Source organism: Salmo salar, chromosome ssa25, assembly GCF_905237065.1.
Source record: "Salmo salar chromosome ssa25, Ssal_v3.1, whole genome shotgun sequence".
Taxonomy (NCBI): domain Eukaryota; kingdom Metazoa; phylum Chordata; class Actinopteri; order Salmoniformes; family Salmonidae; genus Salmo; species Salmo salar.
The window spans coordinates 20,654,026-20,668,202 of record NC_059466.1 but is presented as its reverse complement, the minus strand read 5'-3'; the positions used below and the strand labels follow the sequence as shown (position 1 = coordinate 20,668,202).

The following is a 14,177-nucleotide window of genomic DNA, read 5'->3' as shown; positions in this document are numbered from 1 at the left end:
TCTGTCTTATTGATCTGTCAGCCCTCAGAGGGAGTAAACCCAGTTAGCACATAACATTCTGAAAATGTTTCTTACAGCTTGGTGAGAGTGTGATTTGTCCTATGGTTATTTTGCATGCAAGCTTTCCACAACTTTCTCAGATTGGACCAGGATAGTTGATTGGCTTTGGAACATTGCCAGCACATTTAAGGACCTTGACAAAAAAAACTTTATTTACTTGTTATTTAAACTTTTTGATTGGTGTCTAAATTTAAACGCAGCGGCCGTACAGTAACATTCTATACATGACGTCAGAGCTCAGGGTCTACGCTTTACAGCTCTGATTGGGTTTTGACTGACAAGAAGTTGCCCCGATCCTTCCCACTAATTGGGCAGCTTTTGTAAAAGACAAATGTTGTACGAGTGAGGGAAATACTGTAAATTAAGGGAACTCAATGTATTTTGAAAGATGAGAGGATTCTTTTATTATTGTTCAAATTTTTTCTACCCTGTATTCTCGGTATCCAATTGGTCGTAACAGTCTTGTCTCATCGCTGCAACTCCCACACGGACTTGGGAAAGGCGAAGGTTGAGAGCCGTGCATCCTCCGAAACACAACCCAACCAAGCCACACTGCTTCTTGACACAATGCCCACTTAACCCGGAAGCCAGATGCACCAAAGTATCAGAGGAAACACAGTACAACTGGCGACAATGTCAGCGTGCACTGCACCCGGCCCGCCACATGAGTCGCTAGTGCACGATGGGACAAGGACATCCCTGCCGGCCAAACCCTCCCCTAACCTGGACGACGCTAGGCCAATTGTGCGCCGCCCCATGGGTCTCCCGGTTGCAGCCGGCTGCGACAGAGCCTGGACTCAAACCCAGAATCTCTAGTGGCACAGCTAGCGATGCAGTGCCTTAGACCACTGCACCATTCGGGAGGCCAGGGTGTCATTTTCAATGGTGACCTGAGACAACTAAGTAAAAGATTAAAAAATATAACAAAATACAATAACAAGTACACCACACCAAAACATCACCAACATCACAGCCATAATAAATAAGTGACTAAATAAATAAAAAAAGAATTGCACACCTCGGTGAACTAATTTATCATCAGGGTTTTAAAATGCCCTAGTGATACCAGGGAATCCAAATTTAATGCATTTCGTAAGTGATTCCAAAAATGTGGAGTGTGAAAACTAAATGCAGATTTACCTAGTTCGGTGGAGATCCAAAGAATCTGAAGAGTTAACCAGCCCTAAGAACGGGTTTGGTATCTCATTCTTTTATATGTTAGCAATGAAGTTAGATCAATTAATAAAATGTATTTATAAAGCCCTTTTCACATCAGCAGATGTCACAAAGTGCTATACAGAAACCCAGCCTAAAACTCCATAGAAAGGCTGGAACCTAGGCTCTGAGCGGTGGCCAGTCCTCTTCTGGCTGTGCCAGGTGGAGATTATAACAGTACATGGCCGAGATGTTCAAACGTTCATAGATGACCAGCAGGGTCAAATAATAATAATCACAGTGGTTGCAGAGGGTGCAACAGGTCAGCACCTCAGGAGTAAATGTCAGTTGGCTTTTCATAGCCGATCATTCAGAGTTAGAGACAGCAGGTGCGGTAGAGAGAGAGAGTCAAAAACAGCAGGTCCGGGACCAGGTAGCACATCCGGTGAACAGGTCAGGGTTCCATAGTCGCAGGCAGAACAGTTGAAACTGGAGCAGCAGCACAACCAGGTGGACTGGGGACAGCAAGGAGTCATCAGGCCAGGTAGTCCTGAGGAATGGTCCTAGGGCTCAGGTCCTTTGAGAGAGAGAGAGAGAGAGAGAGAGAGAGAGAGAGAAAGAGAGAGAGAAAGAGATAATTAGAGGGAGCATACTTAAATTCACACAGGACACCGGATAAGACAGGAGAAAATACTCCAGATATAACAGACTGACCCTAGCCCCCCGACACATAAACTATTGTAGCATAAATACTGGAGGCTGAGACAGGAGGGTTCGTGTGACACTGTGGCCCCGTCCGGCGCTACCCCCGAACAGGGCCAACCAGGCAGGATATAACCCCACCCAATTTTTTAAATAACAATAAAAAATGTACCTTTATTTAACCAGGTAGGCTAGTTGAGAACAAGTTCTCATTTGCAAATGCGACCTGGCCAAGATAAAGCATAGCAATTCGACACATACAACAACACAGAGTTACACATGGAATAAACAAAACATACAGTCAATAATACAGTAGAACAGTGAGTGCAAATTAGGTAAGTTAAGGCAATAAATAGGCCATGGTGGCGAAGTAATTACAATATAGCAATTAAACACTGGAATGGTAGATGTGCAGAAGATGAATGTGCAAGTAGAGATACTGGGGTGCAAAGGAGCAAGATAAATAAATAAATACAGTATGGGGATGAGGTAGGTAGATAGATGGGCTGTTTACAGATGGGCTAGGTGCAGTGATCTGTGAGCTGCTCTGACAGCTGGTGCTTAAAGCTAGTGAGGGAGATATGAGTCTCCAGCTTCAGAGATTTTTGCAGTTCGTTCCAGTCATTGGCAGCAGAGAACTGGAAGGAAAGACGACCAAAGGAGGAATTGGCTTTGGAGGTGACCAGTGAGATATACCTGCTGGAGCGCGTGCTACGAGTGGGTGCTGCTATGGTGACCAGTGAGCTGAGATAAGGCGGGGCTTTACCTAGCAGAGACTTGTAGATAACCTGTAGCCGGTGGGTTTGGCGACGAGTATGAAGCGAGGGCCAACCAATGAGTGAGTACAGGTCGCAATGGTGGGTAGTGTATGGGGCTTTGGTGAGAAAACAGATGGCACTGTGATAGACTGCATCCAGTTTGTTGAGTAGAGTGTTGGAGGCTATTTTATAGATGACATCACCAAAGTCGAGGATCGGTAGGATGGTCAGTTTTACGAGGGTATGTTTGGCAGCATGAGTGAAGGAAGCTTTGTTGCGATATAGGAAGCCGTTTCTAGATTTCATTTTGGATTGGAGATGCTTAATGTGAGTCTGGAAGAAGAGTTTACAGTCTAACCAGACACCCAGGTATTTGCAGTTGTCCACGTATTCTAAGTCAGAGCCGTCCAGAGTAGTGATGCTGGACGAGTGAGCAGGTGCGGGCAGTGATCGATTGAATAGCATGCATTTAGTTTTACTTGCGTTTAAGCCACGGAAGGAGAGTTGTATGGCATTGAAGCTCGTCTGGAGGTTAGTTAAAACCTCTTACATCTAGATGTTCCGCTAGCGGAACGCCTCGCCAATATCCAATGATAGAGCGTGGCGCGAATTACAAACTCCTCGAAAATCCCAAAACTTAAATTTTTCAAACATATGACTATTTTACACCATTTTAAAGACAAGACTCTCCTTTATCTAACCACATTGTCCGATTTCAAAAAGGCTTTACAACGAAAGCAAAACATTAGATTATGTCAGGAGAGTACCCAGCCAGAAATAATCACACACCCATTTTTCAAGCTAGCATATAATGTCACAAAAACCAAAACCACAGCTAAATGCAGCACTAACCTTTGATGATCTTCATCAGATGACACTCCTAGGACATTATGTTATACAATACATGCATGTTTTGTTCAATCAAGTTCATATTTATATCAAAAACCAGCTTTTTACATTAGCATGTCACGTTCAGAACTAGCATACCCACTGAAAACTTCCGGTGAATTTACTAAATTACTCAAGATAAACGTTCACAAAAAACATAACAATTATTTTAAGAATTATAGATACAGAACTCCTTTATGCAATCGCGGTGTCCGATTTTAAAATAGCTTTTCGGTGAAAGCACATTTTGCAATATTCCGAGTAGATAGCCCGGCCATCATGGCTAGCTATTTTGACACCCACCAAGTTTGGCACTCACCAAACTCAGATTTACTATAAGAAAAATTGGATTACCTTTGCTGTTCTTCGTCAGAATGCACTCCCAGGACTTCTACTTCAACACCCAATGTTGTTTTGGTTCCAAATAATCCATAGTTGTATCCAAATAGCTGCGTTCTGTTCTTGCGTTCAAGACACTATCCGAAGGGTGACGCGCCGGCGCATATCGTGACAAAACATTTAAAAATATTCCATTACCGTACTTCGAAGTATGTCACACTCTGTTTAAAATCAATTTTTATGCGATTTTTCTCGTAAAATAGCGATAATATTCCGACCGGGAGATGTTGTATCCGTTCAAAGACTGAAAGAAGTAAAATGGAGTCGTCACATGCGCACCCGTGTCATTGTTCTCAGATCGACCACTTTCCAAATCCCCTACTGTTTTTCGCCCAGGGACTGCAGAGTCATCATTCCCCGTTCTGGCGCCTTCTGAGAGCCTATGGGAGCCTTAGAAAATGTCACGTTACAGCAGAGATCCTCTATTTTCCATAAAGAGGCTATAGAAGGCCAAGAAATGGTCAGAGAGGGCACTTCCTGTATGGAATCTTCTCAGGTTTTGGCCTGCCATATGAGTTCTGTTATACTCACAGACACCATTCAAACAGTTTTAGAAACTTTAGGGTGTTTTCTATCCAAATAAAGTAATTGTATGCATATTCTAGTTTCTGGGCAGGAGTAATAACCAGATTAAATCAGGTACTTTTTTTATCCGGCCGTGAAAATACTGCCCCCTATCCTAAACAGGTTAACACAGTGTCCAAAGAGGGGCCAGAAGTATACAGAATGGTGTCGTCTGCGTAGAGGTGGATCAGAGAATCGCCAGCAGCAAGAGCAACATCATTAATGTATACAGAGAAGAGAGTCGGCCCGAGAATTGAGCCCTGTGGCACACCCATAGAGACTGCCAGAGGTCCGGACAACAGGCCCTCCGATTTGACACACTGAACTCTATCAGAGAAGTAGTTAGTAAACCAGGCGAGGTAATCATTTGAGAAACCAAGGCTGTCGAGTCTGCCAATAAGAATGTGGTGATTGACAGAGTCGAAAGCCTTGGCCAGGTCGATGAATTACAGCTGCACAGTAATGTCTCTTATCGATGGCAGTTATGATGTCGTTTAGGACCTTGTGCGTGACTGAGGTGCACCCATGACCAGCTCTGAAACCAGATTGCATAGCGGAGAAGGTACGGTGGGATTCGAAATGGTCGGTAATCTGTTTGTTAACCTGGATTCAAAGACCTTACAAAGACAGGGTAGGATAGATATAGGTCTGTAGCAGTTTGGGTCTAGAGTGTCACCCCCTTTGAAGATGGGGATGACCGTGGCAGCTTTCCAATCTTTGGGAATCTCAGACGATATGAAAGAGAAGTTGAACAGGCTAGTAATAGGGGTTGCAACAATTTTGGCAGATCATTTTAGAAAGAGAGGGTCCAGATTGTCTAGCCCGGCTGATTTGTATGGGTCCAGATTTTGCAGCTCTTTCAGAACATCAGCTATCTGGATTTGGGTTTAGGAGAAATGGTGGGGGCATTGGCAGGTTGCTGTGGAGGGTGCCGGGCAGTTGACCGGGGTAGGGGTAGCCAGGTGGAAAGCATGGCCAGCCGTAGAGAAATGCTTATTGAAATTCTCAATTATTGAGGATTTATCGGTGGTAACAGTGTTTCCTATCCTCAGAGCAGTGGGCAGCTGGGAGGAGGTGCTCTTATTCTCCATGGACTTTACAGTGTCCCAGAACTTTTTTGAGTTAGCACTACAGGATGCAAATTTCTGTTTGAAAAAGCTAGCCTTAGCTTTTCTATCTGCCTGTGTATGTTTGTTCCTAACTTCCCTGAAAAGTTGCATATCACTTTGCCAAAGCACAGCCCCTACACCACTAGAAGGATATATTCAACCACCAACTTACTACCCTGAGACAAGGCCAAGTATAGCCCATGAAGATCTCCCCCACGGCACGAACCCGAGGGGGGCGCCAAACCTGGACAGGAAGATCACATCAGTAACTCAACCCACTGAAGTGACGCACCCCTCCAAGGGACGGGATGGAAGAGCGCCAGTAAGCCAGTGACTCAGCCCCCGTATTAGGGTTAGAGGCAGAGAATCCTGGTAAATTAGGTAAATTGGAAGCTAATGGCAGGGATGCAGGACTGTGTTCCAAACAAAACAACTACAAGCGTGCTTGCTCTAGTTTGTCAACGGCACAGCTAGGAGAGCTCAAAAAAGCACCTTATAGTTGAAGAGTCTTCTTTGAGTCATAAAAGTGCATTGAAATTACTTAGGAACTGTGCACACTGTGTCACTTGGAGTCACCAGTTTGACCTCTCACTCAAACCCTTGTGAATTTTTTGTCTTATGTTGCACCTACCCCAAATTGTCCAAGAATATTCTTATCATATTACTGAATGTATCCAGAGTATTTTCAGATTTCGTTATCGACAAATGCGGCGAAAAGTACAGTAAATGTAAAATGCACATAAAATCAACAGTGTAATGTTTGGATTCAGTCTTGTGTCAGGTGAACTGTTGTGACCTCAGCTTTAGTTTAATAATGTTTCCAGAATCTCCAAACTGTTCCCTTTTAATTGCTATCATGGTTATGCATACGCTTTCATATTTCTTCTATGTGAAACTTTTCAATTTAGCCCTATCCATATAGGCCAATTCCCACTAGTGTAAAGGGTTAACAGAATGTTTCCTGAAAGTTCAAACATGGTTACATTTAATTTAAAATTTGGTAATATTCTAGGAACGTTCTCCAACTGGTTTGACATTAGGAATGTTCTCAAATAGTTCAGTGAATGTTAAGAAACAACATTCTTCTGTGGGAATTTCAGTACTTCAGCATAATGTTTCCTGCAGGTTTCCTCATGGTTCTATTTAAAGTCATGTTCTCAAATAGTTCTGAGAATGTTAAGAAAACTTTCCATGAAAACCACAAGAAAACTTTAGTTATGTTCAGATAATGTTCTAAGAATGTTATTTAAAAACATACATTCAGTTCTCAGCATCAACAAAACTCTATCTTGTTAATTGTGTTCAGGTGAGTTGGCCCCACCCACTAACAGATCTTAATGATTGCTTGTTTCCTTTGAAATCTGTTTGAATAGACTAAAATGAACAGATTTGTATGTGTAAAAATGCTAGCTCCATCCTTGTGGTGGGGTGGACTTATTCCATTGACAGAGAACAGAAGATTATAGTTCAAATCTCACTAATGCTGTGTCACAATAAAAAATTTAAAAATTAAGTGTTTTCATGATTAATGTCTAAGGAAATTAAGTTCCATGTGTCCTATCTGTGCTTGCAGTTCATAAAAGTTAACCCAAAATAAGCTAGCAGTGTTACTAAAAGTCATATTGAAACATTCAGTGAAAGTTTTAAGGAAGTTATGCAAAAACCTCCAAATAACCTATAATTTCCGTTCTCAGAGCGTTAATAAAACCTCCCAGGAAAACGTTCAGGGAACCAGAGTAAAACATTCTCAGAACCGCCCTGTAACCTAAAAATAATATTCCCAGAAAAGTCAGGAACCCTATGGCTTTGTTCCCACAACCAATGTGAAACCAAAAACATATATGTTCCCACAACTTCCAAGGAACCAAATGTGCTAGCTGGGTACATCCAGCCAGGAAGCTGTCTCTTCAGGTTGGTCATATGTTGATACTGTTGGTTTAGTCAGTGCTTTGAATGAACACATTCAGAAGGTCTAGTTTTGTAGTCCTAAATGTTTACTGCTATACATTGGGCCACCTTTCAATTAAGTCTTTGTCCATCCTCCCTCTCATATCTTATAGTCATGATATTCATAATTATAACATACTATGCCCATTACAGGCCCCTATGGAACAGCATATATAATGGCAACATAATGGCATGATTATGATTGTTCTGTTTTACCTTTTTACATAGGATTGAAATGTACTAGATGTCTACTGGTATGTGACTTAGCCTTGCATAGCAAACAGACACCCTGGCAAAAAATGCCATTCCAACATGAAAAAAAAACACATCATAATACACAGTCAAATTGCCCCTATTTCTCCTGAAATCACTTCCTTTTCATAGATTTATAAGATAAGAGCTGCGTTTTCCTTTGTGTTCTTCTGTCTGTATTCTAACTCTGTCTCTGTTCTGTGGTGAGGACACCTTGCTCCGGTAGGGAGAACATAAGAGGCCCCTGTGCTGCCGTTTCCATGGGGACCCAACAGCCACTCTACTCTTCAAAAGCGGTCGAGCAGAGCAGAGGTAGCGGGCCCTTTGTGTTGGAGAGGGAGAGAGCAGAACAACACTGGCCAGATGAAAGCACTACCATCCTTAAACCCAATCATAATTTAGTCATCAGAACAGGAGGGTATAATCAAAATATAGGGGGGAGATGGATGGGAGAAACAGGCAGAGAGAAAAGAGATATAGATAGATAGAGTGGAGTGGAGTGCGTGGGTCAAGAAACGAGAGAGGGAAAGAGTGCTGTTAGATGGAAAAATGAGGGGGATACGGACAGAAATGGTCTTGTTCTTGATGTTGATACTCAACCTTATTTGCAATGTCAATCTTGTATCCAGGCAGCGCACTTAGATTGAAAGTTTTGTTGTGTCTTGCTGGATACAGACACTGTGGGAGGAAGATGACATATAATATGTATTATTGTATTACACAAATAAAATCATTATGTGACAAATTTGCATTTATACTTTACTTGGTGAATGAACAATATTTCCTTCAAGTCTCTGAAGGAAGCAACAATACCATTCAAAGTTAGTAGTGTCCGTGCTACAATTGTGTTCAATGCCATGATGTCCTTGAGGTTATCACATTATATACTGCTCTATTTATGTGTATATTATTTCAATATAATCCCATTTCAAAGGGTATTTATCCATTATAGTATTGAGCTATAAAACAGAACTACAAGTCCTTCTCTGCCTCCTCCTGCATCTCTCCCAAAAGCAGCTAGACCTAATCCCTGACTGACATAATTGACTCTCCTCTCAGAACAAAAAAAGAGAGCAGAGTTTGCTGGGACAAATAGAATTGAGCAGGAATTCACATGCAGCTCTATGTAGGTCATGCACAATATGGCGTCTGCAAGTTTACACCTGGGGCTCATAGCACCATTATCCCACAACAATGCTTCAGAGAGGAACTTATTTGAGCCCATTAGCCCGGGCCAGTCCCCCTCATTAGAGAAGGCTTTTTAAATGAGCCTAGACAATAAGCACACAGAAAGGGTACAGTGGAGCGCTGAGGGACCGAGTGAGGGGAGGGGAGGTTGGAGGTTTAGCCAGAGAGCCCACGATAATTACTGTGTTTCTCTCTCTGGCCTGAAAGAGACTTGAATAATGTTTCTCTTTCTGTGGGGCAAGCACAATGGACGCTGGGTAGCTTCAAGGACCGTTAGCTCTGCCCTATTAGGAAAAAATATGCTCTGTTCTCTTTCCTCCACCCCTCCACTCAGATTCGTCATTAGAGAAATGTCTTTATGACCTCTGTAGGACTTTCAGTTTGAAATGTTCCCCCCGCTGCTGTCACCTGCCTTAGTCATTAGATTGGTATTATACTGGTCTTGAAGCAACTGTAGGTTAATTTGTGTGAATTAAAAAATACAATAAATGGTCAAAAAATTTAAAAAAAATAACAAAAGGGGTGATTGAGACAGAGGGATACTGGATAAGGCAGTAACTGAAAGGTTTAACAACTCACCAAAAGGTTGTTGATTATTATTACACACTTATGTTCTTTCGATTAATGTTGAGATTATAATAACACCAGCATTATCACCATTATTATAATAACACCATTATTATGTTAATATTACCATACTATTACATTATTACTTATACAATAATTCATTACTATGCATGATATTGAAGAATTTACAACTCTGTACAGTAATTCTTCTGACCTGATCTGGGGGAATGCATGGCAAACTTCTCTAGAATGCATGGCAAACTCACACAAGTTGTAAGACCATGCAATAACTCCCCCGGCAGAATTGAGACGGAACACTTAATGACGGAACTATCAGTTCCATCCGGTGAACGTTTTCGCTGACGGACCAGAAAATTACATATTTGTAAACAGATTCAGGTGAGTCACGATTTATATATTTGTTTTTTCTCGGAACCGTGCCTGTGGGTATTTAGCTAGCTTTATGTTGTTTTTGAAATACAATATTAACAAATATTGATAAATATTTGCGCGTGTAGATGCTTTAACCCCTGCTATCAAAATGACATTGTTCAAGGATGGAGGCTAGCTAACGTTAGCTAGCTTGCTAAGTTAACGTTAGCTAGTTACAGTAGATGATGGACATTCACACCTGCTAGCTAGCTGAGTCGTTTATCTAGCTTGGTACCGTTAGGCAAGCTCTACAAGCTAGCTAATTATTGTTTCAATGACGAATGTTGGACGTGGTCTAATATTCTGTGCTAGTTTGGGGCTAGCTAAATAGCTTGCTAACTAGTTATGTCAGTGAACCACTCAACCAGGATGCAGCTGGTCAGGATGTCTAACCTTATGTAAAACGGTAATACTTGCGTTGATAACAACTAGTCGACTGAAGTTCTAAGAAAGACACCTGTCTTGACTGCGCTTTCCCCTTGTATTGATCAAGGAATTGCTAACTAAGCTAGAGATACTTCCTCTGTTAGCTAGTTAACGTTACCACCATTTCAAATGAATATATAAAATAAAGTGTATAGTCTATCTAGCTATAGACTATATGTTAATGCTTACAGACAGACACACTGATGCTAGCTACTGCCCTAAATCACATTTTATTGGTCACATACACATGGCTAGCAGATGTTATTGCGAGTGTAGCGAAATGCTTATGCTTGATACCCGAAGGGAGGATGCAATGCCTGCTGTGTGAGAGGGATATAAAAAGTCAGTGAGGAGGCACTGTGTGCTTCTGTGTCACACAGGGTGGTTTGCTGGGAAGGTGAGGACACAGTCGTGACTCAGCTGCTGGTTGCTGCTGGGGGTGCTGCTAGCCTCAGACAGTCACTTAACCCATCATATGCCACCAAGCCTTGTTGAGTCAAGGTCACACATGTCAAATGTCATGATTTGTGTTTTCCTTTTTACCGTTTGCTCTTGGGGATGGTTGAATATGTTTTCCTAGTGTTGGGCGTACTCTTTAGTGCAGGATGATTGTCTGGATGTTAGTTTGCAATGACCATACAGTACATAGCCATGATGACATAGTGTTTCATTAGATGCAGTGAGGTCATTGCTGAAGAGAGATTGATGAGTCCGATAGCTGCTGAAGCTGGAGTCACAACCTGCCCCAGCTTCTGGCCAGGGTTGTTGTCACGGAGACAACATTCCTAAGCACAGCCTCATCTGGCCTGCCTGCTCTCTGATCCATCCACCTCCCCACCATCACCCCCTTCCTCCACATCACCCTTTCTAAGTGAAGTACTGACTGTATGCCGTCCAGCGATTGGCTAATGGTGATGTAATGCCCTCTAAATAATTCATTACTGGAAGAAAGTGAAAGACCCTGAGCCGGGAGGGGCAAGGGAGGGAGGCAGAAAAAATCGATGGGCCTGTCAGTGAGAGAGAGAAAGAGAGAGGTAGCGATGGATGAGGAGTCAGAGGTTGCATCGGGGAGGAAGAGAAAAATAACAACAAACCATGACTGTGAGAGGCTAAACTGGCTGGGCAGATGAAAGGGAACCCCGCTCCAACCAGGTTGGTCCATGCCTGAGGCACAGGTTGGCTGTGTGTTAGACTATTCCATTTACTCCCTCATACTGGGATGATCCGAACAGTTGAGGGAGCGTCCGATGATGAGTCTGACTTTGAGGAGACGTCCATTTGAGACCCTTTTTAGGTGATGATTGAGGGTAGGTTCAGATTGATTGTAGGTAATTGATTTACAATGAGTTAAGATTGTTGGTAGTGAGTGTTTAACTATTTTTAGGCTATCTGTCAGGATAATGTGCATGTTCGATTAGAATGGGAAATGTGAAGCTTGCTAAGCCTCGTTCAGTGCTAAACCTAACTGATGTTGACCCTGTTCTGTGTTTCTTACTGTCCGATAATCAACCCTGACATGCTTCCTTTTTTTGTTCCCTTTTTTCCATGACACAGTGAATCTTCATATTGACCCCTTTTGTTGACATCATCACCCAATGTGGAGGAGGAGCATTCTTCTTTGTTACACACATCCATATGTGGATTCATGTGAAAGCTCTTCCTCTCTTTCACACACACACACACACACGGCACCACAGTTCTTCAAGTGTGTGTGTATCGGCCTGTGTAAGAAAAACAGTGCCACCCAAAACTGTGCCATGAGAATTTCTGGCAAAGGCCAGACCTACTCCTCTTACTGTGCCAATCTCTAGCATTAACTCAATAGGATCATCCGCCTCTAGCTAGTTGATTAACAGAGCTGTGTTAAAGAGGGATTGTTGTCCTGGAAGGAGCTTCCTGCCCTTGAGGAACACCATCCGCTCAGACTGCCTCCCTCCGGGGCTCAGACGGCAGATGCTCCGGCTGCAAGTTCCAGAGCCACCCAGCCCCATAGAGGACCACCCAGCCCCATAGAGGACCACCCCACCCCATAGAGGACCATCCCGCCCCATAGAGGACCACCCCGCCTGCCCTAACAGCCTCTAGGAGGGACCCACCCCGGGAGCACCATGGAAGGGCTGGAGGTGGAGGACATTAGTCCTGCCCTGGAGGCCACTGAGGACTTCCTACACTGCCTGGATGGGGGTGGAGGCCAAAGCCACTGCCAGGGTGGGGATGGGTTCCGGCAGCCCAGGCAACACCACCCCAAGCTGCAGGAGATGTCTGCAGCCCTGGGGAAGCTGAGCTCTAGCGGGGTGTGGGGCCTGCTGGCCAGGGAGCAGGGGACCGAGGTGTCCCCCCGTAACGTGGCCTGGGCTGACCAGCCCTCTGCCTTCAGCGTGCTGGCTCTGAGGCAGGGGAAAAGGAGTCGTGCTCGTTCCACCAATGACCTGGCTGCCCACACCAAGGACACCAACAACACCACCTCTAACTCCTCCAACACCGCCTTTAAGAAAGGCCACAACCGCTCACGTTCTGATGTCAACTACCGGCCGTCCTACACAGACAACGCTAATGGCCTGCCTGCTGTGGACAAGAACATGCTGAAGAACATTGCTCTCAATGACCAGAGAGAAGAAGGTAAGGCAGGAAGGAAGAGTATGTCCTTCTTTGGTTAGCTGATAAGGACGCACAGCTAATGTATTATTGGTTAATAATAGGGCTGTGACGGTAATTGAATAACCATGTGACGGTTATGGAGGAAGATAGTCATGAAAATAAAATAACCGTCAAAACCATTTAAAAAATAGGCCTACATACATTTTTGAAAAACATTTTTAATAACTATATTTTCTTATAGATAAACTTGACCTATTAGCAGGATTATTTGCAAACGATTATAAGCAATTGTTTTGCTAACTAAGTCTGTCTATTAAACTGTCTACATCTCCTCTTTCCAACGGTCGTTTGATGCTCCAGCAGCTAAACCGCTAACGTTAGATGCGCGGGGGTGTAGAAGTGCTAGGCCTATAATACGCCAACACCCCCCCTCCCCCCCAACGATTATGTCAGTGACCGTGTACATTGCCCTGGCCAATTACCGCAACATCAAATCCCAAGACCTTCACAGCCCTAGTTGATACTCAAATCAATACTAGTGTCTGAGCTTGAAAAAATGTGCATAAATAGGCATATGCTATCATGACATGTACTTTTCCTTGTTGTGTCAGAGACTAGATTAAGGTTAGGACTAATTTCCACTTTTGTCTAAATGAAGATAATTTCAGCGTCCTAGAGAAAACAAATAGGCCTAGGCTATGACACAGCAGTACTGCATGCAGCAGCCAGTATTGTACTCTTCTGGAACACAGCAATGGCCACTCGGGATCAAATAAATCAAATGTTATTTGTCATATGCTTCGTAGACAACAGGTGTAGACTAACAGTGAAATGCTTACTTACGGGTCCATTTCCAACAATGCAGAGTTAAAGATACATATAACAAAATAGAAAGTGATGAGGAATAAATGCACAGTGAATAACAAGTACAAATAACATGGCTATATGTAGGGAGTAGAAAATAACATGGCTAAATACAGGGCGTAGAAAATAACATGGCTAAATACAGGGCGTAGAAAATAACATGGCTAAATACAGGGCGTAGAACATAACATGGCTATATACAGGGAGTAGAACATAACATGGCTATATACAGGGAGTAGAACATAACATGGCTATATACAGGGAGTAG

General features: G+C 43.1%; 1 protein-coding gene across 3 annotated transcripts in view; it reads left to right on the top strand.

Annotated features, from left to right (window-relative positions):
* The first annotated feature begins 9,858 nt into the window (after positions 1–9,858).
* Positions 9,859–14,177, top strand: part of plekhm3 (pleckstrin homology domain containing, family M, member 3) — a 55,541-nt gene continuing 51,222 nt past the window's right edge. For 2 of the 3 annotated variants that reach the window (XM_014173514.2, XM_014173517.2), the window contains exons 1-2: positions 9,859–9,988; positions 12,002–13,066. In XM_014173514.2, coding sequence (XP_014028989.1) covers positions 12,556–13,066 — 511 coding nt within the window. In that variant the 5' untranslated portion in view covers positions 9,859–9,988; positions 12,002–12,555. Of the gene's footprint in view, positions 9,989–10,974; positions 11,600–12,001; positions 13,067–14,177 lie in introns of those variants that run through there. The other variant, XM_045707406.1, reaches the window with a different exon arrangement.